The sequence below is a fragment of the Peromyscus californicus genome, unplaced genomic scaffold (assembly GCF_007827085.1).
Source record: "Peromyscus californicus insignis strain IS unplaced genomic scaffold, ASM782708v3 Scaffold_8__1_contigs__length_139910024, whole genome shotgun sequence".
NCBI lineage: Eukaryota > Metazoa > Chordata > Mammalia > Rodentia > Cricetidae > Peromyscus > Peromyscus californicus.
Genome location: NW_026294606.1, coordinates 45,339,968 through 45,365,108, shown reverse-complemented (window position 1 = coordinate 45,365,108; position 25,141 = coordinate 45,339,968). Strand labels below are relative to the sequence as shown.

The following is a 25,141-nucleotide window of genomic DNA, read 5'->3' as shown; positions in this document are numbered from 1 at the left end:
TATTTGGTTACTTAACTTACCTTAGGTTCATTACAGCTATTAACACAGACAAAGAAAAGACTTTTAGTTCCTTCCCATAACTACCATCTATGGCTTTCTGTGAAGAAGCAAAATAACTCATTTGAAGAGAGTTCTTTTGTCCTTTTACAAAACCATTAAAATTCTGACAGTGACTCAACATTGCTGTTAAAAACTCATACACATTATTTTACCATCAACCATATCGACTTTTTTATTTCTATACACCTCCTTAATTTTGCCTAAGAGAAAAAAATCTCCAATGTAGTGTTCCAAGTTTACTATTTTCCCATGTATGCCACTTAAATCTAAAATTCCCAACTGAGATCTCTATGTCTAGAAAGTAATTTTCCCACAGTAAAATGTCTCCTTGCACAAATTAGATATTTTCTTTTTCCTATCCCTGAAAAATTATCTATTCAGAATCAACTTCCACATATGGTACAGCATCTGGGTCTGATCCAGTAAAGGAGGCAAAATGTCATGTTAAAAGTGAATTAACCCCTCCGTTTCACCAGTCCTGTGCTTGCTAGGGTGTAGCTGTAACTGTCTAAACCAGGGAGGTTAGTCTATGGACAGAGTTCTAGGAGTTAAATAGCATGGGTGTACAAAAGGATATCTTTATTTTCATCAACCTCTGACCTAAACAATTATGAAGCCAAGCAATGAAACCACCAGAGGATTAGCAATATCTATGACTTGATCACTGATAATTTTATATATCCTCTTATATCATTTTCACTCCATATCATATTATCTATTGCATATTTCTTGAAATATCATTTCTTCTTAACATTACATCAAAATTTAATGGTGTTGCAATCACTATTATATCACCAGAGGCTAAAGTAGAAAGAGGTCCAGTTCAAAGTCTCCCTGGGCTATGTTTTGAGGTCAAGGCCAATCAACTTAGTGAGACCATCTCAAAATGGAGAACAAAAAGAGGGCTGGGAATATAGCATAGGAGCAGAGCACTTACCTAGCATAGTCAATTTCCATAAATTTTAATGTTAGTAAAAGCCATATATTGTGATAACACAATAATGATTTTTACATTTAGATAAATATTTCCATATAACTTAGTTCTTTTGTAATCCAATTACCTCATCTTATGAACTTAAATCTATGATCCCAAGATAAGGTCCATTTATTTTGCCAGACTTACACGAGAGTCCATGGCACATAAAAGGTGAAGAAATGGCATCAAAGGATGTTACGGAGCTCATAAGACAGTGAAATAGAGGCAACTGTACTGTGGTCTCACAAGGGAAGTTCTCCCACTGAATGACCTGGGAATTCTAATTCAACAACACGTTTAAATTGTAACAAAATTGTCACAGTTTTTTAGGTGATTTCATATTTGAATGATTTCCTATGAAAGCAAATATCAAAGCAAAGCAGTTTATGAGGGGTTGTTTGTTTTTTCAATTTTAATGGCATGTGACCATAGGATTCTATCTAAAAAAGTATAACCCAAATACATTGTTATATCAAATTAAAATGATATTTGGGTTGGTACCTGAGATGACAATAGATTACAATCAATGAACAGTCCTTTTCCAGTTCTGTAACGTCGTATGAGGCCAGCCATAATGGCTCCATAGGCAAACAGGCCAGTGGCAAGGTCAGTCATGGCCACTCCTGGGCGAACAGGCTCTCCATCCTGATTTGAGGGTTGAATGGGAAAAACAGAAATTAAATAATGAACCATCTTATATTTTTCAGACATTCTGTGGCTAAACAAAAGAATATTTGAAGCATTCATATCTACACATGAGCAGACACATACACATGAATAAATCTAAATATTAGTATTAAGGATATCAATTGATAGAAATGTATTTATAATAAATGTATATTTATCACTGTATTTCTCAAGAGGCATACAAACCAACCTAAACCAAGTTAAAGGAAGTAAGAAATCTTTATTTAAAGGAAAAAGTAATAAATGAATTGCTGGATTTGAATGTAAATGTATGTTAATCTGCCAGAAAAGAGTTGAAATATTGTTTTTCTCCTGTTGGATGAAATGCTGTTTTATAACAGAAACAGCAGAAGGAAGAGGAAGAGAAGAAGGCAAAAAAACCTGGTTTAGTTTCCTTATAATCATGCTAATAGCTGGCAAATATCCTAATGGCATATGCCTTTTAAAAAGATTCATAATGACACATATGTGTGAAAATATCATAATGAAACCCATCACTTTGTATATTGACTTTAAAAAATAATTTTAAAATTATATTTAAAAAAGACAAAGCAAGCTGATTAATATTTACATGTACTTCTGCAGAAATTTATAAAAAGCTAAAAATAGTAATACTATGTGATGAACCTTAGCGACAACCAAAGACATATAATCCCTAAAAATGAGTACAAATATTTTAATGTTGAAAAGCAGTTTAATCATTAAAATTTCACTATAACTAGTGCTAAGACCTTAATCAAACTTCAAAAAATTGTTCCTCCACTACTTTGGGCACATCTTCTTCAGGTATGGAGGCCCAATGTAAGCAGCCACCAATGCCATTCACCCCTGTCCCACATTCTTGCCTGCATCTCGACCCAGGGAGCCCATACACCCGCTCCTAACTCAACTCTAACCACCCTGGCCAAACTACTCATCCCCACTAGGCATATCTGGTCTCTTCTCTGCAAAGACACAAGATTGTTGCCACCAACAACACACTCCCTCCACCTAAGGATTGCCTCTCTTCAGAACCACACCAGCAACTCTATCCCCCACTTACACCTGCCTAAGAAACATTTCTGCTGTGCCTGCTTTCCTTCTCCTCCTTTCCCACACCCACATCAAGTAGGGAAGCCCAACTCACACTGGTAACTCCATCCACCCCTGAAAGCACCCTTGTCCCCCTCATCCCAAGGCATACAGCCAAAAGTTCTGCCACCATCCTACCCATCCACCCCCTACCAACTCCATCCATCACATTTCACACACTTGGCACCTTCTGTAGACAGACACTAAACTTATGCTACCAATAGTAGCCATCCATACCACCTGAGGACACCCCCCATCTCCAGAGAGAGATACTAGACCCACACCAGCAATAGCAATAGTACCTATAGACTGAGGAAAAGTCCAAAGCATCTCAACCAAGCTCCTTAAGGTTAAATGTAAAAATCCTCTGACTCTACAGAGGGTTTGCTTCTGAGCTGATAAATTTCACTTAACTTAAGCAGAGCCAGGACTATTTCTGATATCCCATTTCAACACTTAAACTGAATTGCCCAAGACTCAATCTTAAGCCCCATACAAATAGCTAGCCACCTGACAAGTTGGAGTAATAGGAAACATAACTTTAAACACTCATTCAACAATATAGAAATGAGATTTCCATACCAAGAAATACTACTAACATTCTAACTCCAGATGCCTAGGTCCTGTGGCAAATATACAAACATAAATACACAAATCAATAAGTCTCTATCAAAAATTAGTTCTTCCATAGTAATGTCCCTAAGAAAAGTGACTTAGATAATGTACAAGACAATGATGTCAAAATAGAAACAATAAACATCATCAAAGAACTCAAAGAGGATAGGGGTAAATGTCATAATGAAGACCAGAAAAACACAACAGTTGAATGAAATGATGAAAACAATTGAAGATATGAAAATAGAATTTAATAAGGAAATAGAAATTCTGGGGGATTCAAGTGAAATACTCAAGAATTCAGACAAAAAAATTAGAGGAAAGCCTTACCAACTGACAGGGTCAAATGGAAAAGAGAATGTCAAGTCTTTAAGACAAGGTAGAAGAATTTCTTCACATAGTCAAAGAAAATGTCAAATCCGGGGGTGGGGGAGACATGTGCACCTCTAGGACACGATAAAAAGACCAAACATATGAATAACAGGCATAAAAAGACGAGACCCAGGCCAAAGGCATGAAAAATATTTTCAACAGAACGACACAAGATATCTTCCCTAATATATGAAAGGAGATGTCTATCAAGATCCAAGAGGCATGGAGAATAACAAAGAGAAGGAAGTAGAAAATAAACTATGTAAGGCACGTAATAGTCAAAACATTAAATATACATAGCAAAGAAAGGATATTGAATGTAGCAAGAAAAAAAGATAACACATACAGAGCAGGTCCATCAAAATTACAGCAGATTTTGCACTAGAGACCATGAAATCAAGAAGGGCTTGGGACCAATGTTCTATGACTTATGAAAGGCCAAAGATATCATCCTAGACCACTATATCCAACAAAGATATAAGTCATAATTGAAGGAGAAAGGAAAATATTTCAACACAAAATGATATTTAAGGAAATTAGGACCACTAAGCCAGCTCTACAGAAGATACTGCAAGAAATACTTAACTCTGAAGAGAAGGTTAAACACACTCAATAAGGCACAAGGAACAAGTAATCAATTTCAGAACACTGAAAGAGATCTAATTGAAGATCACAACAGCAACAAAATGACAGAAATTAATACACATTTTTCAATAATAGCTTCATTTTTATGTTCAATTTCCCAATGAAGACACACAAACTAACAGACAAGAATCAGAAAACAAGATCTGTCTTGTTGCTGCCTTCAAGATACAACCCTCATGACCAATGATATATACCACTACAGGATAAAAGAATGGAAAAAGGTATTACAAGCAAATGAACTAAGAAATAAGCAGGTATAGTATTCTAATATTTGACAAAACAGACTTCAAAGCAAAATGAATTAGAAGAAACACTTTATCCTTTCATTGGTTAAAAAAAAAAGTCCAAGAAGAGACTATAGCAATCCTAAACATATATGCACCCAAAATAGCAGCTAAGTTTCATAAAAGAAACACTACTAGACTTAACACCACAGATAAAACCCAAAATAGTGACAGATGGTAGTTTCAAGACCAAATTTTAACCAATAGGCAGGTTATCTGAAAAAGGACTAAATAGACTAAATAAAGAGACTCTGGAGTTAAATGACATCAAAAAATTAAATGAACCTAATACATATACACAGAACATTTTACCCAAACACTAAAGAACACACATTTTTCTTAGCAGCCCATGGGAGTTCCCATTAAATTAAAAGACACAAAACAAATCTCAACAAATGAAGCAAAACCAAAATCACATGCTCTGTTCCATGTGAACACCAGACAAGACAGAAAGCACACTAAATCTTAGAAGTTAAACACACAATACTGAGCCAAACTTGGGAGAAGCAAGAAGGTTACTAGCTTTTTTTTCTAGATTTGAATGAAAATAAAAACATAATGAAAGCAGCCATAACAGGTAAGTTTGCAGCACTGTTTCTACATTAAAAGCTTTGTGAGATCTCAAATAAATAACTTAGTGATATATCTGAAGGCCATAGCAAAACAAGAGCAAGCAACACCCTTAAAAAGTAGGTGGAAAGAAATAATAACAGTCATGGCTGAAATTGATGACCAGAAATGAAAAAAAATACAAAAGATCAATGAAATAAGATGTATGTTCTCTGGAATCAGTAACAAGACTGACAAATATTTAGCCAAATTAACCAAAAGAAAGGAGACAGATTAATAAAATTGGAGATTAAAAGGAAGACATCTTAACAAACTCCAAGAAAATTCAGAGAAGCATACAAACATACTTTTAAAATGTTTATATTCCACCAAACTAGAAAGTCTAAAAGAAAGAGATAAATTTATGAAACAGAAGCAGTAATTAAAAATACCCTAACTAAACAAAGCCCAGAACCAGATGGACCCACTGAAGAATTCTATGTAACTTTAAGGAACTAATACCAAAACTTATGAAAGTATTCAATAAAATAGAAAATGAGGGAATATTTCCAAATCCTTTAATGAAGTCAGAATTACCATAATATTAAAATAAGACAAAGGCTCAATTAAAAAAATTATAGACTAATATCACTAAGGAACATAGAAGCAAAAATTCTCAATAAAATATTTAAAAACCAAATTAAAGAACATAAGAAAAAATTATCTACAATGATCAAGTAGACTTCACCCTAGAGATGCAGAGAAGATTCAACATACATAAATCAATAAACATAATCAACTAAATGGACATAAATCACACTATGGTGACATAAATCAACTAAATGGGAAAAAAATCACAAGATCATCTCATTTCATTCAGAAAAAAACTTTGGCAAAACCCACCACTGATTCATGATAAAAAGTCCTGGAAAAAACAGAGGAGACATATCTCAAAACAACACAGGAAGCCCATACCAACATCATCCTAAATGGAGAAAAACTCAAGGCATTTCATAAAAAGTCAGGAACAAAGCTGGGCAGTAGTGGTGCAAGCCTTTAATCCCAGCACTCAAGAGGCAGAGGCAGGAGGATCTCTGCGAGTTTGAGACCAGCCTGGTCTATAGAGTGTGTTCCAAGACAGCTAAGACTACACAGAGAAACCCTGTCTCAAAAAACCAAAAAACAAAAACCAGGAACAAGGAAAGGATATCCACTCTCCCAACTCCTATTCAGCATATTACTTAACTAGAGCACTAAGACAAGTGAAAAGCAGTAAAGAAGATATAAGTAGAAAAGGAAGAAGTCAATGTACCTTTATTTGCAGATAATATAATTCTATATGTGAAAGACCCTAAAGTTAATATATTCAGCAAACTAGCAGGATGAAAACTAATACACAAAAACCAGTGCCTTACTATATACAAATGACAAACACAGAAAGAAATAAAGGAAACTATACCATTCATAACCAATTCAAAACTATCTTGGAATAGAAATAACCCAGGAAGTAAAAGACTTGTTTGATGAAAAGTTCAAGACACTGAAAAAAGAAATTGAAGAAGATCCCAGAAAATGGAAAGATCTCCTGTACTCATGGATTGGCAGGATTAATACAGTGATAATGGCCATACTGCCAAAAGGAATCTACTCCCATCAAAATTCCAATGCAGTTCTTCATCAAAACTGAAAAAAAAATATTTCACATAGAAATACTAAGGACTCAGGATAATCAAAGCAATTCTGAACAAAAAGAATGATGCAGAAGGCATCACCTCACTGGATTTCAAATCATACTTTAGAGCCATAGCATGGCTCTAAGCATAGCATAGAACAGGCACAATTATGACTGGCACAGAACTTAAGACAGACATATCAACCCACATTCCTGTATAGTCACCAGATTTTTGTAAAAGAACCCAATAATACATACTGAAGAAAACTCATCATCTTCAACAAATGATGTTAGGCAAACAGGATAGCTATGTGCAAAAGAATGAAAATAAATCTGTATCTATCACCCCACACAAAACTCAACTCCAAATAAATCAAGGATCTCAATATAAGATCTGATACCCTGAACCTGGGAGAGGAGAAAGTAGGGAATGGGCCTGAACTCATTGGCACAGGAAATAACTTCCTAAACAGGACCCCAATAGCACAGGCATCAAGATCCACAAATTCATAAATGGACCCCAGAAAAATAAGTTTCTGTATAGCAAAGTGTGTGGTGATATTTTATTTGTACGTTAATAAATAAAGTTTGCTTGGAGATCAGAGGAAATAGCAAGCCCTTAACACAAGTTAGGCAAGGGTAGCACACACCCTTAATCCAATCACATGGCAGGCAGGGTCTCCGTGTGTTCAAGGACACACTAAGGAACAGCCAAGCATGGTGACACACACCTTTAATCCAAGTACAAAACAGAGAGACCTGGAGGTCTGAACAGACAGGAGGTGACAAGGAAGTGAGGTAGCTGGGCTAAGAGCCAATGAGAGGGCAGAACAGCAAGGCAATAAATGCACGGGTAGACAGGAAGTAAGTCACCCTTTTGATAGCTGCAGAGCTGGAGTGGTAAGGTTGGTAGCTATCACTATTTCTCTGATCTCTAAGGCTTTCGCCCCTATATTTGGCTCTGTGTTTCTTATTTAATAAGACCATTTAGAAATTTGGCTACATTTGGCATCCAACTGTGGGGCAGGAATTCATAAAAAAGCCACTTGGCTGTGACCTTGCGGGCCCCATTTTGGCTGGAGCTGCAAGTAGCCGGACTGCTTGTGGGGATACAGAGCCCCTGGCTCAGGCCCAATACAGCTCAGGCCAGAAAACGTGGCTGGACTTTCTTTGGCTTATTTCTCTCCTTGTGGCTAATAGGTTCTCTATCTATCTATCTGTCTATCTCTGAATACCCATTTCAGACTGCTACCACCCTAGGTAGCTGCTTTGAAATTCCCTTAGACTTCTACTGTTCTATGCAGACTTGGTAAGTCAATTAAGATATCAAATATCTTAAAGGAAGAAACTAGTTAAAAGAGAAAATTTTTTCCACTATTTAAAAATGAGAAATATTTTTACAATGGAAAGAAATTGATCTTTGTTTGATAACACATTAGGCAGTCTGAAAATGGAACAATTAAATGAGAGGATAATTAACGTTGATGGGATGTACATAACATCAATTATGAATATTATTTGTTTAATTATCCTTATTTTAGTATTAAAAAGGTTGGTCAATTTAAGTGCCAAGATAAATGCTTTAGAAAAACCTGTTAAAATGAATTATAGAGAAATTCAGACCCAGACAGGAGAATTTAAAGGTGAAATTATTTCAGGATTGAATTATATGGTTACAGAGAGACAGCCTGTTTTCAAACAATCAAACTTAATTTATCCGGTAGTCATACAGGAACTACCTGCTCAAGGGCATGTACAAGCTAATTGGACTCCAGTGGAAATGTTAGATTTAAGGAGATTTAAGGAAACTATAGTATCATATGGTATGCATTCTCCATTCATAAAGCAAATGTTAAACTCATGGTCAACTTGTAATAGGATTATTCCTCGGGACCAGAAAGAATTGGTAACAACTGTCCTGGAGTCTGGAGCACAATTACAGTGGCAAACCTGGCTTAAAGAGGAGGTTAAGACAATAGAAAACCAGTATAGAACTAGAGGTGTGGAAATTTCCCAGGATCAGCTTCTTGGAGAAGGCCAATACTCTGATATGCAAAGACAATGTTCATATGACAACCAAACCTTAATTCTATGCCTCATGGCAGCCATGAATGCATGGAACAGAATTGAGGAAGCAGGGGGAAAAAATGAATCATTCACATTCACAAATGTAGCCAAATTTCTAAATGGTCTTATTAAATAAGAAACACAGAGCCAAATATAGGGGTGAAAGCCTTAGAGATAAGGGAAATAGTAATAGACACCAACCTTATCTCTCCAGGTCTGCAGCTATCAAAAGGGTGACTTACTTCCTGTCTACCCGTGCATTTATTGCCTTGCTGTTCTGCCCTCTCATTGGCTCTTAGCCCAGCTACTTCACTTCCCTGTCACTGCCTGTCTGTACAGACCTCCAGGTCTCTATGGTTTGTACTTGGATTAAAGGTGTGCATCACTATGCTTGGCTGTTCCTTAGTGTGTCCTTGAACACACAGAGACCCTGCCTGCCATGTGATTGGATTAAGGGTGTGTGTTACCCTTGCCTAACTTGTGTTAAGGGCTTGCTATTTCCTCTGATCTCCAAGCAAACTTTATTTATTAACATACAAATAAAATATCACCACATTTCAGCACAATAAAATATCACCACAAAAGTGCACCATCACTCAATGAAGAGGCAATTCACAAAGTGCAAAAAAATGACTAGATATACATCTGATGGAATGTTAGTATCTAGAATCTATAAAAAAAACTCAAAAATTTAAAAAAACAAGAAAATAAACAAACCAGTTTAAAATGGGGCATAGACTTAAACAGAGAGTTCTCAAAAGATGAAATACAAATAGCTGAGAAACACTTCTTAAAATGTTCAACATCCTTAGCTATCAGAGAAATGCAAATTGAAACTACTTTAAGATTTCATCTTCCCCCAGTCAGAATGGCTAAGTTAAAAAAAATAATATAAAATGATGACAAATGTAACTGTGGATGGGTAGAGGGAAAACTTATTCAGTGTTGACATCAATGCCAACTCATGCATCCATTATGAAATCACTGTGCAGATTCCTAAAAAGAGCTAAACATGTATCTACCATCCAGCTGTTCCACTCTTTATTAAATGCCAAAAGAACTCCATATCCTACCCTAAAGATACCTGCCCATTCATGTTCAAACTGATGCTCTGTCCACAACTGTCATGAAATACAAATAGATGTCCATCAACAGATAAATAGATAATGAAAAATGTGTTATGTATATTTATATATCAATGGAATATTATTCAGACATAAGAAAAATAAAATTATTAAATTCATAGGTAAATAGATGGAGCTGGAAACAATCATTGTAGTAAAGTAGCCCAGATCCAGAAAGAAAAATATTACATTTTTTTTTTCTTATCAATGGATGTTAGCATTAAATCTTCAGATACATGTGTTTAATGTGGAATACCCACAATGGTGAGGAAATAGGGACATGGGGAGGGGCTGTCAAATGAGGGGAGATAGAACACTCGTATAAAGGGCTTAAGAGGAATATTGAAAAAGTAAGGATTAAATTGAGGTGGTGGAGAGGAGGGCAGAGTAGAAGAGGGAGTATGGGAAAGGATAAATCACTAAAGACTTTCGGAAAAGACACAGAAACCTAGTATTGTAGAAAATTTATATACACGTATAAAAAGAGTTAAAATGGTGTTTTCCCATATTAGAGTCAAAAATACTCTGACAAGACATATAATTTTTTTAAAAGCCCACATAGGAATGACTATTGCCTCCCACAGGTTGAAAGTAAGTCCCTGTTGCTAAAGATACCATGTACTTCAAACTCAAGACTCAGAAGATTCAAGCTGAGTCTGACTACCTTCTCTCTAGGGACTAGCTTCCATAGTACTAGAAGCTGATATGCAAGCTGCCAAGGGAAGGAACCAACCAAAAGTCCTACCCAGCCAGGATGCCTATGAACCAAAATTACCAGCACAGTAAGATACTTCTAATGGTTCAAAATTGGTACTCATATCTGGACAGTAACCAACAGGTCTCTAATTATACTTAAGGCTCACTCAAAGTAAAAGAAATCATGCTTGGTACTGGAACCCAGACAACTGCCCATACTTAGTGAGGTCATGGATCTTAGAGGAGAACATAACAATCATCACTTTACTAGACCAGTATACTTCTTAACTGCTTTATAAATGCATATTCTTATACCCACAAATAAATTTATTGAATTCCCCATCAAGGAAGCTTCTCTTTGCAGCAGGTGAGATCATTGCAGAAAAGCACAACTGATTAAAATGTAGAGGACAACAAATCATGGGGTACCCAGCCCTAATGAATACATCTGTAACATAATCCCTGTACCTGACGCTCACAGAACATTGCAAAAGAGAGGATGGTAGTTTTGTAAGAGTCCGAGACCAGAAAATCTGCTATGAGATTATAACTCTTAGAAATGACAGGATAGATACTGTGGTGAATTATAGTGTACCCAAATAAAATTTGCCTGAAGATCAGAGGACAGAACAAGCCACTAGATTAAACATAGAGGCCAGGCAGTGGTGGCACAAACCTTTAATCCCAGCACTTGGGAGGCAGAGATCCATCTGGATCTCTGTAAGTTCAAAGCCACCCTGGACTACATGAGATTGATTCAGTCTAAGAGAGAAACAGAGCCAGGCAGTGCTAGCACATACCTCAATCCCAGTACTTGAGAATCACATGCCTTTAATCCCAGCACTTGAGAACTCATGCCTCTGCTATCAGTATTGGGAAACACACACGCTTTTAATCCCAGCACTAGGACGGAAGTAACAAGGTTGGGTGGAGAAAAGTATATAAGGCATGAGGAGACAGGAATTTAAGCTTTTCAGCTGAGGAGCCTTTTCAGTTGGACCCTTTTTGGCTGATGACTCAGAGACATTCAGTCAGAGGATTTGTGGAGTTGGCAAGGTGAGAAGTGGCAATGGCTTATTCCTTTGTCTCTCTGATCTTTCAACATTTACCCCAACATCTGGCTCCGGTTTTTTATTATAAGACCTACTAGATTTTGTGCAACAAGATACACCCATGATACTGCAAAAATATGGCTACCTAAACCAGACCAGAGAAATGGCAACACCAATAAGCATGCTAACAGAAAAGGGGGAAATTTCACAGGTCCACCTTCCTACACAAAAAAACTACAGTCAACTCATGATGGCTGAAGGAGGAAGAATTAGTCTTCCTCAGTGATGAACCTCCTAATTAGTTATCCAATACCAAATGGTAAGCCCTTAAATCAAATCCATATAAGCAACACTTAACAGATTCCAAAGGTTATGTTTATGTATTTTATGAAATACATATATTATATATAAAACAATTGTATATTTACAAAAATAAAGAAAAAAAGGACATGAATTTGAGAAGTAGTAAGGGGATGGGAGACGTTATAGGGCAGGTACTTGGGAAAAGTTCAAGAGAGCAAAGTGAATAGGGAAAAAAGATATAATTATATTTTAATTCCTAAAATGTTCTTTTGAACTTTCTGAGCAGTACTTCATTTGCGAAGAAGTTATGGACAACAGTTGACATGTAGTGCTGTGGGATGGTCTGTATGTCAAATGTGTTGCTGATTGGTCAATGAATAAATCACTGATTGGTCAGTGGCCAGGCAGGAAGTATAGGCGGGACTAACAGAGAGGAAAATTGAGAGAACAGGAAGCTGGGTGAGAGAGACACTGCCAGCCGCCATCAGGACAAGGAAGATGTAAAGTACCGGTAAGCCACGAGCCATGTGGCAAGGTATAGATTTATGGAAATGGATTAATTTAAGCTGTAAGAACAGTTAGCAAGAAGCCTGCCATGGCCATACAGTTTGTAACCAATATAAGTCTCTATGTTTACTTGGTCGGGTCTGAGAGGCTGTGGGACTGGCGGGTGAGAGAGATTTGTCCTGACTGTGGGCCAGGCAGGAAAACTCTAGCTACAATGTAGGGTCTAATAAAACTAAAAACTTTCTTCAGAACTGAGGAAGCAATTAAGTGAAGAGGAAGCCCAGAGAAGGAAAGAGTCTTTGCCAGCTATCATCGGACAAAAGATTAATATTCAGAATATTATAAAGAACTCAAAAAAGAAAAAAAAGACCCATTCAAATCTGAATGCAAAGTTCTCCGAAGAAGACTATAAGTGGCTAAGAAGTATCTCAAAAAGTGTTCAGCATCCTTAGCAAGTCAGGAAATGCAAATCAAAACAAATTTGAGATTTCATCTTACCACAGTCAGAATGCAAAGATCAAGAAAACAACCAGCAGGAAATGCTAAGGAGGATGTGGAGGAAGGGGAAGACTCACTCACTGTTGGTAGAATTACAAACTGGCACAGCTACTCTGGAAATTAATACAAGGAATCCTCAAAAAGCTAAAAACAAATCTATCGTACTATACTACTCCCTGGCATATGCTCAAAGGACTCAACAGAAGTAATACTTCTTCAGCTATGTTCATCACTGCTCTCTCTAATCACAATAGCTAGGAATGGCAACAGTCCAAATGTCCTTCAACTGATGAATGAGTAATGAAAGGTGGTACACACACACTATGAACTATATTCAGCTGTAAGGAAAAATTAAATCATGAAATTTGTAAGTAAATGGATGGAACTAGGAAAAATATTACATAGACAGAGGAACACACATAAGAAAGACAAATGTCACATGTTTTCTCTTATATATGATTCCTAGCTCCAAAATCGTCAGATGTGAGTATACAACCTGAAGTAACCACAGAAACCAGGAAAGTCAAAAGGTACCATAGTGAAGAAGGCATTAGAGGAGGAAACAGCAGAATGGTACAGATACTGAAGGGGAAGTAGGGAATATGGGATATTAGTAAGGGAAATGGAAAGATGGTCAATACAAAAGGAGAGGGAGAGAGGACTGAAAGTAGGAATAAGAATGTTTGAAAAATCCATAAAGAATCATATTTTTATTTACCTAAAATTACATTAAATACATATAAGTTTATGTGTGTGTGTGTGTGTGTGTGTGTGTGTGTGTATTTGTGTGTGTGTGTGTGTGTGTGTGTGTGTGTGTGTGTGTGTGTGTGTGTGTGTGTATGGGTACTGTGGTAAAGTGGGTATGAGGGAGAAGAGCAGGTAAGGAAAATAAAATAAAATAAAGTATGTATGAAAATGAAAATGAAACGTGTTGCTTTTTAAGATAACTAGAAAATAAAGTTTAAAAATTGTAAGGCTGAGCATACACTATGTGGCTACCCTATCAAAATGTACTACAGTTCACCAATGGAACCACAGAAGTCCTTCACCTTAGTAGTTTTTCATTCATTTTAACACTTGGGTAAGAACTGATAGGTCCCAAATGTTTTCACATAATCCCAACTGAGTTCAGTACCTTTAAATAAAAGCACTAACAATAATGATATCTTTACCAAATGAGAGCCTAGGGATCGAACAAAGAGAGCTATGTCCATGCTCTGTTCTCTCAATGAACAAAAAGAAAATCGAGCCCTGCCTTATTTTAAGGAAGGGCTACATACATTTTTTTGTGACTAAAAATGAAACATCAGAAGACAGAAGTACAAAGGGCTTTGTATCTTAAGGCATTAAACCTCATAGCTGCTTTGAATTAAATATAACATTTTAAAGAGGTCACTCTGCCTCAGTTTACCCTATCAGTGCAGCGATCTGCCTAGTGTTAACTAAAGAAAGTAACTCAGGGGAGAAATATGTGCTGTAAAAGGAGTTTTAAGCTTACCAAGCCCGTTTGTTTTGAAATGGATGCCTTTTAGTTTTTATCTACTAGGCTTTCATACTATGCTTTTTTGTGTGTGCTCATGTCATTTTCCTCCAAAAGTCTTTGCTCTGATCTAATTAAACACATTTGGACATCTATGTTCTTTTAGAAACCCCATAACATACTATCAATTGGGAGGGACTATAGCATCAAATAATTCAAACTGTAACACATATGGCAAGTCAGACACAACTATTTCTGTCACTTTAAGTAACAAATTTTCAAATACATGACTACTTAAAATATTCTACATGGAAAAAAAACGTATCTCCTAGGTATATTTACTAAATGCAGGCACTCTGGCAGAAACAGTCATCTACAGTCAGCCATTCTCTTTCATGGAAGAAACATTCCTAAAGTCACACATAGGTGATTATGCTTGAATAAATAAATGAATAAAAAGATATGAAAAAGGGGGTCATCACATGATATTAATAAAAAAGCTTGCTATTTTCCATGAAATCAAGTTGATATTTAAGCTTCAGTTCCTTTACAATAACCACACTTAAGCTTTATTTTAATAAGTCATTCACTTTCTACTGTTTCTTTCCAAAATTCATTCAAGTTTAACTTAATAAAGAATAATTTATTTCTGGCATATATAAGAGAAATAAGTAAGAATATTCTAAGAAAACCTACCTCGGGCCCTGTAATGTGCATCAGACCAGACATAGCAGAAGCGATAGCATCGTACCCTGCTCTCTGAGACAAGGGCCCTGTCTGGCCGTACCCTGCAACAAGAACAGACATCCAGTGCTACATGGGGTGTGAGAGTGTGCTAAAACCATTCCCCTCCAGAAAGTGTGCAGCATTGTTCCAATTAGATCTGTACAACCCCTTGATAGAGACAGTAAAAATTAATCAGTGTGTTATACTATGGACAACAAAAACCTGTTGAATTACTGGCCCCCTTATACCTTCAGGAGTGTTTTGTTTGGCCTTTAGAACATTGTGAAATGATTTTATTTAGTTGGCAACAATTTTTAAAAAATAAAATAAAAAAAGATAGCCCACAAGACACAATCTCTAGCCAGGTGGTAGTGGCGTATGCCTTTAATCCCAGCACTCAAGGCAAAGGAGGGCAGATCTCTGAGTTCAAGGCCAGCCTGGTCCCACAGATCGAGTTCCAGGGCTATGAGGAGAAACCAAGAAAAAAAAAAGATAATTTTTGGCTTTTTTTAAAAAAGAAAAAAGAAAAGATAGCCAATGTTAGTCCATATTCCCCATGGCAGCAAACCAAGTTGAGTAACAGCGCCCTTTACATGGGCACAAACTGCACCTGCCTGTCTTCCCCTTCCCTCCATGGGCCTCCACCTCCACCACTTCTTTCTCAGCTCCAAGGTCTCACTAGACACTACCTGCTCTTCTTCTGTGGGACAGTCCACAAGTGAAGCAACGTGCATTTCCCTGATTATGTTTACACAGGTTTTCAACTAAGCAAATAAATCATAAGTGACAAACTTTAAACCTGGACATATTTTAGGAATGTTGGTGCAGTGCACATCTGTAATCCTAACACTCGGGAGGCTGAGGAAGACCCAGAGATTGAGGTTAGCCTGAACTACATTGCTAGTCCCTGTCTCAAAAGACAATAGTCATAAATAAAACAATCTCATAACCTAACAGTGTTATTTTAAATACAACATATTTTTTCTTTCTGACTTTTTTGTTCAGAAGGGAAGACAAAAATCAAGAGAACACGAGTAATCATTTCTCCTACTTTTCCTGTCTTGGTTCTTACTGTTTAATCCTAAAGGTTATATCAGAAGCTGTAGGAGTCTATCTCCAAATCCCATTTATTATCGAGAGAATGGACAAATGAAGAGCTTTGCTGACATCTCTATGTACATACCCTACCTTTGTAAGCATCTAGAAAGGGTCTCCTGGGGATTTGCCTCATCAGACATCAGGAGAGTACCCTGTTTCACAGCCTCCTTCCCTCCCTCCAGTCCTCTACTTTAATGTTCCCCTAGCAAAAAAAAAAAAAAAAAAAAAAAAAAAAAAAAACCAGCTCCCTTAATGGCCCTTTGTAGAAGACAGCCTACATCACATCTTTAATTCCCTTTATGCAATTTATGTTCATAGCTCTTAACCTCAAAGATGTGTAATATACTTGTTTATTTTTTTTGTTGTTTTTTTTTTTTTGTTGTTGTTTTTTTTTTTTTTTTGGTTTTTCGAGACAGGGTTTCTCTGTGTAGCTTTGCGCCTTTTCTGGGACTCACTTGGCAGCCCAGGCTGGCCTCGAACTCACAGAGATCCGCCTGCCTCTGCCTCCCGAGTGCTGGGATTAAAGGCGTGCGCCACCACCGCCCGGCTAATATACTTGTTTATTAATTACAGTTGTTTCCTTCATGCTGAGATGTAACCTCTGGGAATGTTTTCTGTTTGATTGACTGCTGTATCCTCAGCCTGTAGTATAATGTTTGATGACACTTAGTGGAGGAATAAACACTTGTTACTCAAAAACAATCAGTTTTTCGAGATCAATCCATAAACTAAATGAAGAAGCAAAAGAAATGAGTCTAGCCATCAGTTAATCTACCCAGACATATTTGCTACCATAAATGGTCTCTGTTAGAAATGAAAGTGTATAAAAATCCTCACATGAGACATGAGGTAATATTAAGATATTAAATAGTTAAAGATTAAAAGATATTTGTCTCTTCGTTTGTTTGTGTTTCTGAGTCTTAAGACAAGAACTTACTCTATAGCCCCGGAGACCGTGAACTCTCAGCTTTCCCGCCTCAACACTTCCCTAAGTGCAGGGACTACAGGTGTGTACCAACAGGCTTGGTTGATATCCCTCACCACTGATGACAGAAAATGCACCATATGTCTCCTTGTGTTTTATTATGCAAATTTTCAAACAAAAATAGAGCAAATGTGTAATAAGCCTATCATCTAATTTCAATCATCACTTATTTATAGACAATCTTCTTTCCAGTATATTTATCTTCCAGTTACAACTACTGTATGAAAAAAAACACAATTTAAAAAAAAAAAACTTGAATGTTCTGGCTCAGGTTAAAAAAAAGTTTTCTCTTAATTTCAAAAACAAAGCTTATGATTTCTAAACTATTACTCTTTAGATCTTTAAAAAGTGTGGGAGGACTATGAAGAGATCCTAATTTAAAAAAAAAAGCAATGAAGTACAAGTCAGCAGTCTCCATGCAGAAGTCTGGGAAGTTCCTCCCAGCTTGAGTGAATGGATTTCAGCACAGCTAGTTTGCATCTGTAAGTGGTGCAGTGGAGCAGGCTCAGTCTTCCCTGCAATGCCATTCCCAGCCCAGAACAGCATCTCAACAGGAACAGCATCTCAACAGGAGTCTCAAGAAGGATGAGGTTTCAATGAGCTCAACCATAGGAAAATCCTCAAATGAGAGTAACTAAGGCCTCTCACCATCAGCACAACTCTAAATGGAATCTTCTAGATGATCCTAAAGAGAAATAGACTCAGGAGAAAATCAAGTAGCTTATAAAATAAAAGTGCATCACAATGGTTGCCTTGTGATATAAACTCTTTTTGTTCAGAGCATGAGTGAAGCACAAATACCCTAATGACTTTGAATTGTCATTTCCAAGTGTTTCTAGTAAAGAAATACATAAATAGTTACATTGGAGACAGTAGGCACAATGAAAAAGAGTAAGCTTTAGACTTGAAAAAAAATCCAGATTCAAATTACGGTTCTGCAAACTATTAAATCATCAGAAATTCATTTATTTTCCCTGAGCCTCAATGATAGTATTAACATTCATGTCACACATTTACTGTCAAAATTCAACTTGACTGCACAGCATAAGCAAAGTGAATTTCACATTGAACATTAAAAAATATCATTAATCAATAAATATATATTAACTCACCAATAATACATTAGCTTACATTCTTCCATACCATATTTAGAACAGCATAAGAAAAGCTACTTTTAGGTAAGTCAAAGTAATGAGAATAGAAATCCTAAATATTTAAATTAAGTTGTCTGACATCCATAAAAAATAGAAAACTTTTTTACAGTTAGAACTTAACACTTGCTCTTTGGACAAAAGAATGTGGCAATAATAATATCATATAATAAAGCTGAGTATGGCGGTACACATCTTTTATTCCAGCAATTGGGAGGCAGAGGTAGGTCAATCTCTGTGAGCTTGAGGCTAGCCTGGCCTACAAGTAAGTTCCTAAACAGCCAAGGCTACATAGAGAGACTCTGTCTCAAAAAAACAAACAAAAATAGTAATATACATGTGTGTATATACATGTATGTGTATGAACCAAAATATTATTCTGTCTTTTCACTTAATACTTAACTATTATAAATGCTATTAATAATAACAGCAGTATTGACCATTAGATTTCTCTGTTGGTAATGTGAAAACTGTAATTATCTGTTGAAAAATTCAATAAATATCTGAAAATATCTGAGTATGAAATCCAAATATTTGGGGTTTTTTTGTTTTATTTTTATCTTTACAGTTTCAAAACCAACTGTGCTTATGATCCAAAGTGAACAGGGGAAAAAAATCTATCAGTTCTTTTTCAGTTGAAATTAAGGAGGTAAAGAAAATTAAGACAGTTGTAGAAAGTTCTCCCTCTCCTCTCTCTGTCTCTCTCTCTCTGTCTCTGTCTCTCTCTGTGTCTCTCTGTCTCTGTCTCTCTGTGTCTCTCTCTGTGTCTCTCTCTCCTCCCCCCCACCCCTCTCTCTCTCCCTCTCTCTCTCTCTCTCTCTCTCTCTCTCTCTCTCTCTCTCTCTCTCTCTCTCTCTCTCTCTGCCTCCCCCACTTACTTTCACTGTGAGGAACAAGCTCGCCATCTCGTGGCTTCTATGAACACTAACTATAAAGTAAAGCTTTTACACTAAGAATGTGAGTAAAGTATGGTCCTAGTTTCGTTTACTTTTCTTCTTAATAGTGCCTCACTCCATGTCTTCCTTCTCTCCTTCACAATCTTAGAAAGCAGCACTAACATGGGCACTCATGCTCTCTCTGTGACATCTCACAGTGTCAATATCCTCTCTACCAATGCTAACACCCTGGAGAGTTGCAAATCCCTCTAACAAACTGATAAGAGGCTCTGCACACACCCCAGAAGAATGTAACTGAATAAATGCTGCTCACAGAACCCATTCCTGCACTGTGTTGGGTTAGGCTCAGCATCTAAGTAACACTCCGTGCTTATATACACCTGCTCCAAATCCAGCTTTCCTGATAGAGATCAGCTTGAGGGCAGCTTGAGGCTTCTAAGTAACCAAGAGCTTCAGAATGGGGATCTAGCCTGATGATAATAAAAGGGAAGAGGACAAAATAAAGCATCACTCATCTAGGTGATTTCATTAGCCTCTTACTTTCAGTCCCTTGCCTTATTCTTGCTATGAAGATCACAACGATCTTTATAAAACTTAGGGAGTACACTACTACAAGAAAAGGCAGTACATGCCTGCAATCCAAGAATCTGGAGGCTGAGGCGGTAGGAAAAGCAAGGCATTGTCAACCTCTATATCTAAATGGGTAATGACACTGTTAGGAATTTGTAAATTAGATCATTTATTTCACACAAAAATCCTAGAAGTTAGGTAGTGTCATTCCCATTTTTATTAAAAGAAAACGGACAATTTAAGTCACTTGCTTATGAGCACACGCATAGGAAGTACTATAGCAGAACTGAGGTCTGGACTCAAATATGTGTCCTTAAATATAAAGATGTCTATGTGTATTGGTGTCTGCACTGACAGCTCCATCCCAAAGTCTAAAATACTACAAGTTGTTGATGCCATAAACAGAAATGGCATCCCAGCTCAGGCAAACTCACATACCACTAACCAAAATTGCTCCTTTTCCTATATTCACTATCTCATTTAATGAAAAACACCTCAGCATATACACGATCAAGTAACCTGAGTTACCCTAAACTCTTTTCTTGTACTCCTTGCTCATATCAAACTGATCAGTAATTCCTGGTTGATTATTTGACCTGCCACCAACGCCCACATCTATCTAAGCTCTTATGCCCTTCCTTTTTGCTCATCTGCCTCAATTTACTCTTCACATGATACAAAGAAGTTCCAAAAATCTAAGTTGTTTCCATACTAAAATTCTTGTTCAGTTAGTTATCTATAGGCTTAAAATACTAGTAGTCCTAACATGATATTTTGGGTTCTTTATGATATAGCCACTTCACCATTCCATATAGCTTCTCTTTTGCCACACCTCCAAAACTATTTACATTCTCCAGACATAAACAGCTCTTCAGTTCCTCTGGCCCTGTGCTCATGCTATTTTACACATTTTCCTCATTTCCACTGTCTGGTATCTGATTCCCTCCAAGACACAGAGCAGGTTTGTGACCAACAGTTAGGGATAAGGAAGAAAGACATTTCAAAGATCAGTACACCTGTGCCAGTAGCAAACATAAAAACGAAATATACATACATTGATAGTTAGATAGGTAATAGTAATATTTCAAAAGCTTTAGAAATTCTAACAATAGACCATTACCTGGCAGAAAAGAAGGCAATAAAATATTTTGTGATGAAAAAAAAGTATGTAAGGTATATATAGATATCTGCACTTTGCTTCTTTTCTCATCTGGTTGCTTATTTATTTGTTTTATAGTGTGAAGAGTTAAAATGATAATAAGATCTGAAAGATAGTTCAGCAGGCAATAGCACTTTTAATGAAAGCCTGATGACTTGGATTCTATTCCTACAATACAAGTCTGATATAGTGATATGCATTGGTAATACCAGCATTCTTACTGTGAGATGGGATGCAAAGGTAAGAGAATTACCTGAAAGCTCACAGGCCAGCCAGCCTGGAAGGGACAGAAAAACAGAAACATAAGAGACCCTGCCTCAATGGGTAAAAGGCCAGAACTGACTCCCCCAAACTGCCCTCTGTCCTCCACATGCATGCCACAACACGCAGTCCTACACACATGTGCAGACACACATGAATGCACACACACACACAAACTTCTTTAATTAAAATAAGATTATAGCCGGGCGGTGGTGGCGCACGCCTTTAATTCCAGCACTCGGGAGGCAGAACCAGGTGGATCTCTGTGAGTTCGAGGCCAGCCTGGGCTACAGAGCGAGTTCTAGGAAAGGCGTAAAGCTACACAGAGAAATTCTGTGTGTTTTTAAATTTTTTTATTTATTTAAATGCTTGTTTTCTACCCATTGAAAATGCCTGGGAATAGAGAATAACACAAGACAAGTATTCCTAGTATCCAAACTGCAGTGGATTTAAACACCTCACGTATGTTAAATTCTGTGGATTTGTAATTAATTTTTAATCACCAATATAACTATTGGTATATACTAGGGAATAAATTAATATTGTGAAGATTAGTAAGTAAGGGAAAACTTTTATATCTACTCAAGCTTCACTAAGTAAACTATACCCAGAGTATTCAAGTAGTTGATGATAGAATAGCGTGTATGTGTGTGTGTGTGTGTGTGTGTGTGTGTGTGTGTGTGTGTGTGTGTGTATGTGTGTGTGTGTGCGCGCGCGCGCGCGCGCGCGCGCCCGTGCTCGCACGCGCATGCATGCACGTACTACATGTATACCTCTGGAGGCCAGAGATGAAGGCCAGATGCCTTATTAAGTACCTCAACCTTATTCTTTGAGATAGGTTCTCTCACTGTACCTAGAAACCACTGATTGGCTAGGCTGAGTGACTTCAGAGCACCATGGATCCATCTGTCTCTATACTGCCTGATCTCCCAGCACTGGGGTTACTGACACAAGCCACCTTGCCCAGAGTTTTATGTGGGTTTTCATGTATGCATGGCAAGCATTTTGCCAACTGAAACATCTCCCTGGCATTACCAACCATGAAGAAAACAGAGCAAAGTTAAAGCCCATTTCTATGCAATTCCTACTGAATTAATAGATATAAGCAAGCATTCTTGATAATAAACATAGGCAATCATTATTAATAACTTCCAACTTCACAAAAAGAGGTGATTAGGTGATACTCAGAAAAACAACCATCATTTTCTACTAAATATTTTTGACAAAAGGAAAACTCAAATAAAATCTGAATAATCTTACATATTTGTCTATTTACTATTTTAAAGATGGAGACATCATAGGAACACAAACAGCATGACAGGACCAAAGAGAAAACTAAGAAAGTTACAAGGTAAAAGACAGACGGGGAGGAACTGGGAGGTAAAGAAGACATTTGACCTGCTTCTGGATCTCAACTCAAATTTCAAATTTGAGAGAGAGAATTTGAATGGCAATTACATGCTTAATTACTATTTTATTCATGTGTAATAATTACATTGAGTATTCAAGCTTTAAATTTGTGTGTGTGTGTGTGTGAGAGAGAGAGAGAGAGAGAGAGAGAGACAGAGACAGAGACAGAGACAGAGACAGAGAAAGAGAGACAGAGAGATAGAGACAGAGAGAGACTTCCATGTATGCTTGCCACAGGTCTTTGCAGAGGTGAGGTGTTTTGGTGTTTTGACTCGCTCCTGCCACTATGTGGATCTGAGGGGTAGAACTCAGTTAGTCAAGCTGCCAGCTTTATTGAGGATTTAAATAAAGTCATTTTCTATTACATACATTCTAAGATAATTAGAAAGAAAAGTATGTGAATTCTGAATTTTACTTATAAACATTCAATGGAAGATCAATAATAGAATTATGAATAAAACATGGTAAGTCATGAATTATTAAACTGGGTACTGAAAATTCATTATACTATACTCTGTACTTCTTATCACTTTTTCAGAATAAGATGTAAGACAATAATAATAAATTCTAAAATGTTATTCTAATTCCATTTTGTATATCTAAAAGTACACCAAAAAACAAATAAAATAAAATGAAAATACACTAAGTAGTATTAACTATGAAAAGATTTTAGGCAAAAGTTCTCACCATACAGATGAGAAAGGTGAGATCCAAAGATGTTAAGGGACACTCAAAATGAGAAAGCCTCAGCAGCAAACTTAGATATCAAGCTCCCAGTCTGGATCTCCATCTGAACAGCAGAGGTCATTCTCTATTATTAGCCACTCTGTACTGTACAGGGATTATTCATTAAGAAATGAATTCGAGAGCTAGTTTTCCACAAAATATTTTTTCCTGGTGTTTGTTTTATGAGTACTTCCTTTGCCATGCCTCTTTCTTGAGACATGATCAGCCGAGAGGAAAAAATTCTACAATCTTGTGGATTCTTGCTCAACTTTCTTATTAGTATTGTGGAAAGGTTCCTGTTTGAAACTTTTCCCCCAATCAAATCTTCAGTTAATAGGGTGTTTCTTTGTACAGCCACATCCATATATCTCTCTCTCTTTCTCCCTCCTGTAACAAACACTTCAGCAGGATTCCAGTGCAACAAACCCACAAGCCAATGTCAGAATACTTAATTCAAGGACTCCATAGGTCAACTAACAGAAACGAGTTAGGGTTATAAAAATGGCATGACAAGAATACTTGCTATTTCAAGGAGTCATACTCAAGCTTCATATGTCATCTCATTTATGTTCATAGTAACTACATGGAATACATTTCATTGTCCCATTTTAATTACTATGAGAAAAAAATGGTGTTGTAAACAACTAAGTGGATTAGCTAAGGTCACATCACTACTTACCAGGATCCTATAAGCAGTTACTAAACTGCTGACATTCATGATTATGAGTAATATTTTACATAATATTTCCATGAGAATCAAAAATTTGTATAATATTTGGAATAAAACTGTGTTCAAGAATACCAACAATTTGAACATTGTTCAAAGACCAAAAGTGTGATTAATGTGGTTTTCTCTCTGAACAACCTTTGAAATTAGATCGCCAATTTCTATCGGAAACAGCAGCAAAATTGACTGGTTAATTGCAAAGCACTTAAAACATGGGAAACATCATGCTAATAAGCATATGTTCCCAATTCAAAAACAAAAAAAAAAAAAAACAAATTGGATGGTGTAGTAAAAGCATCCTGGCTTTATCATAGAATTACTATTTGTTTTATCATATCCAATTTGGTAGTGCTAAAAGTACTTTTTGTTTTATAGTTGTTTTATGTACATGTATTTTTCCAACTATATATCATCATACCAGGCAGACAGTAGAAACTTACTACTTGTCATCTAACTGTGCATATTTTTTGTCTTATGATATTCCTTACATGGCTATGATATTCTTCATATAAACTTTCAAAAATGTTTTCACACATTGATGGGACTTGGGGAGATTAGTAGCCAGAAAATTGGCTCAACTATGGTATGCAATTATCTTCATGGAAAGAAAGCAAAAAGTTCCTTAAAACTCTCATTATCTAAATGGAGTCCATCAATGAAAAGTTCTAATGCCATGTTAGCGCACTTATACACACATGTGCACAGATTATTCTAAATCCTATTTAGAACATATTCAAGAACAGAGGGAAAAGCTATTAGAAACCACAGTGATAT

General features: G+C 36.6%; 1 protein-coding gene across 2 annotated transcripts in view; it reads right to left on the bottom strand.

Annotated features, from left to right (window-relative positions):
* Positions 1-25,141, bottom strand: part of Sugct (succinyl-CoA:glutarate-CoA transferase) — a 735,919-nt gene that overhangs the window by 636,670 nt on the left and 74,108 nt on the right. For both annotated transcript variants that reach the window (XM_052728652.1, XM_052728653.1), the window contains exons 7-8: positions 15,355-15,446; positions 1,538-1,681 (exon numbers count right to left, since the gene is read on the bottom strand). In XM_052728652.1, the coding sequence (XP_052584612.1) occupies positions 1,538-1,681; positions 15,355-15,446 (236 nt within the window). The remainder of the gene's footprint in view (positions 1-1,537; positions 1,682-15,354; positions 15,447-25,141) is intronic.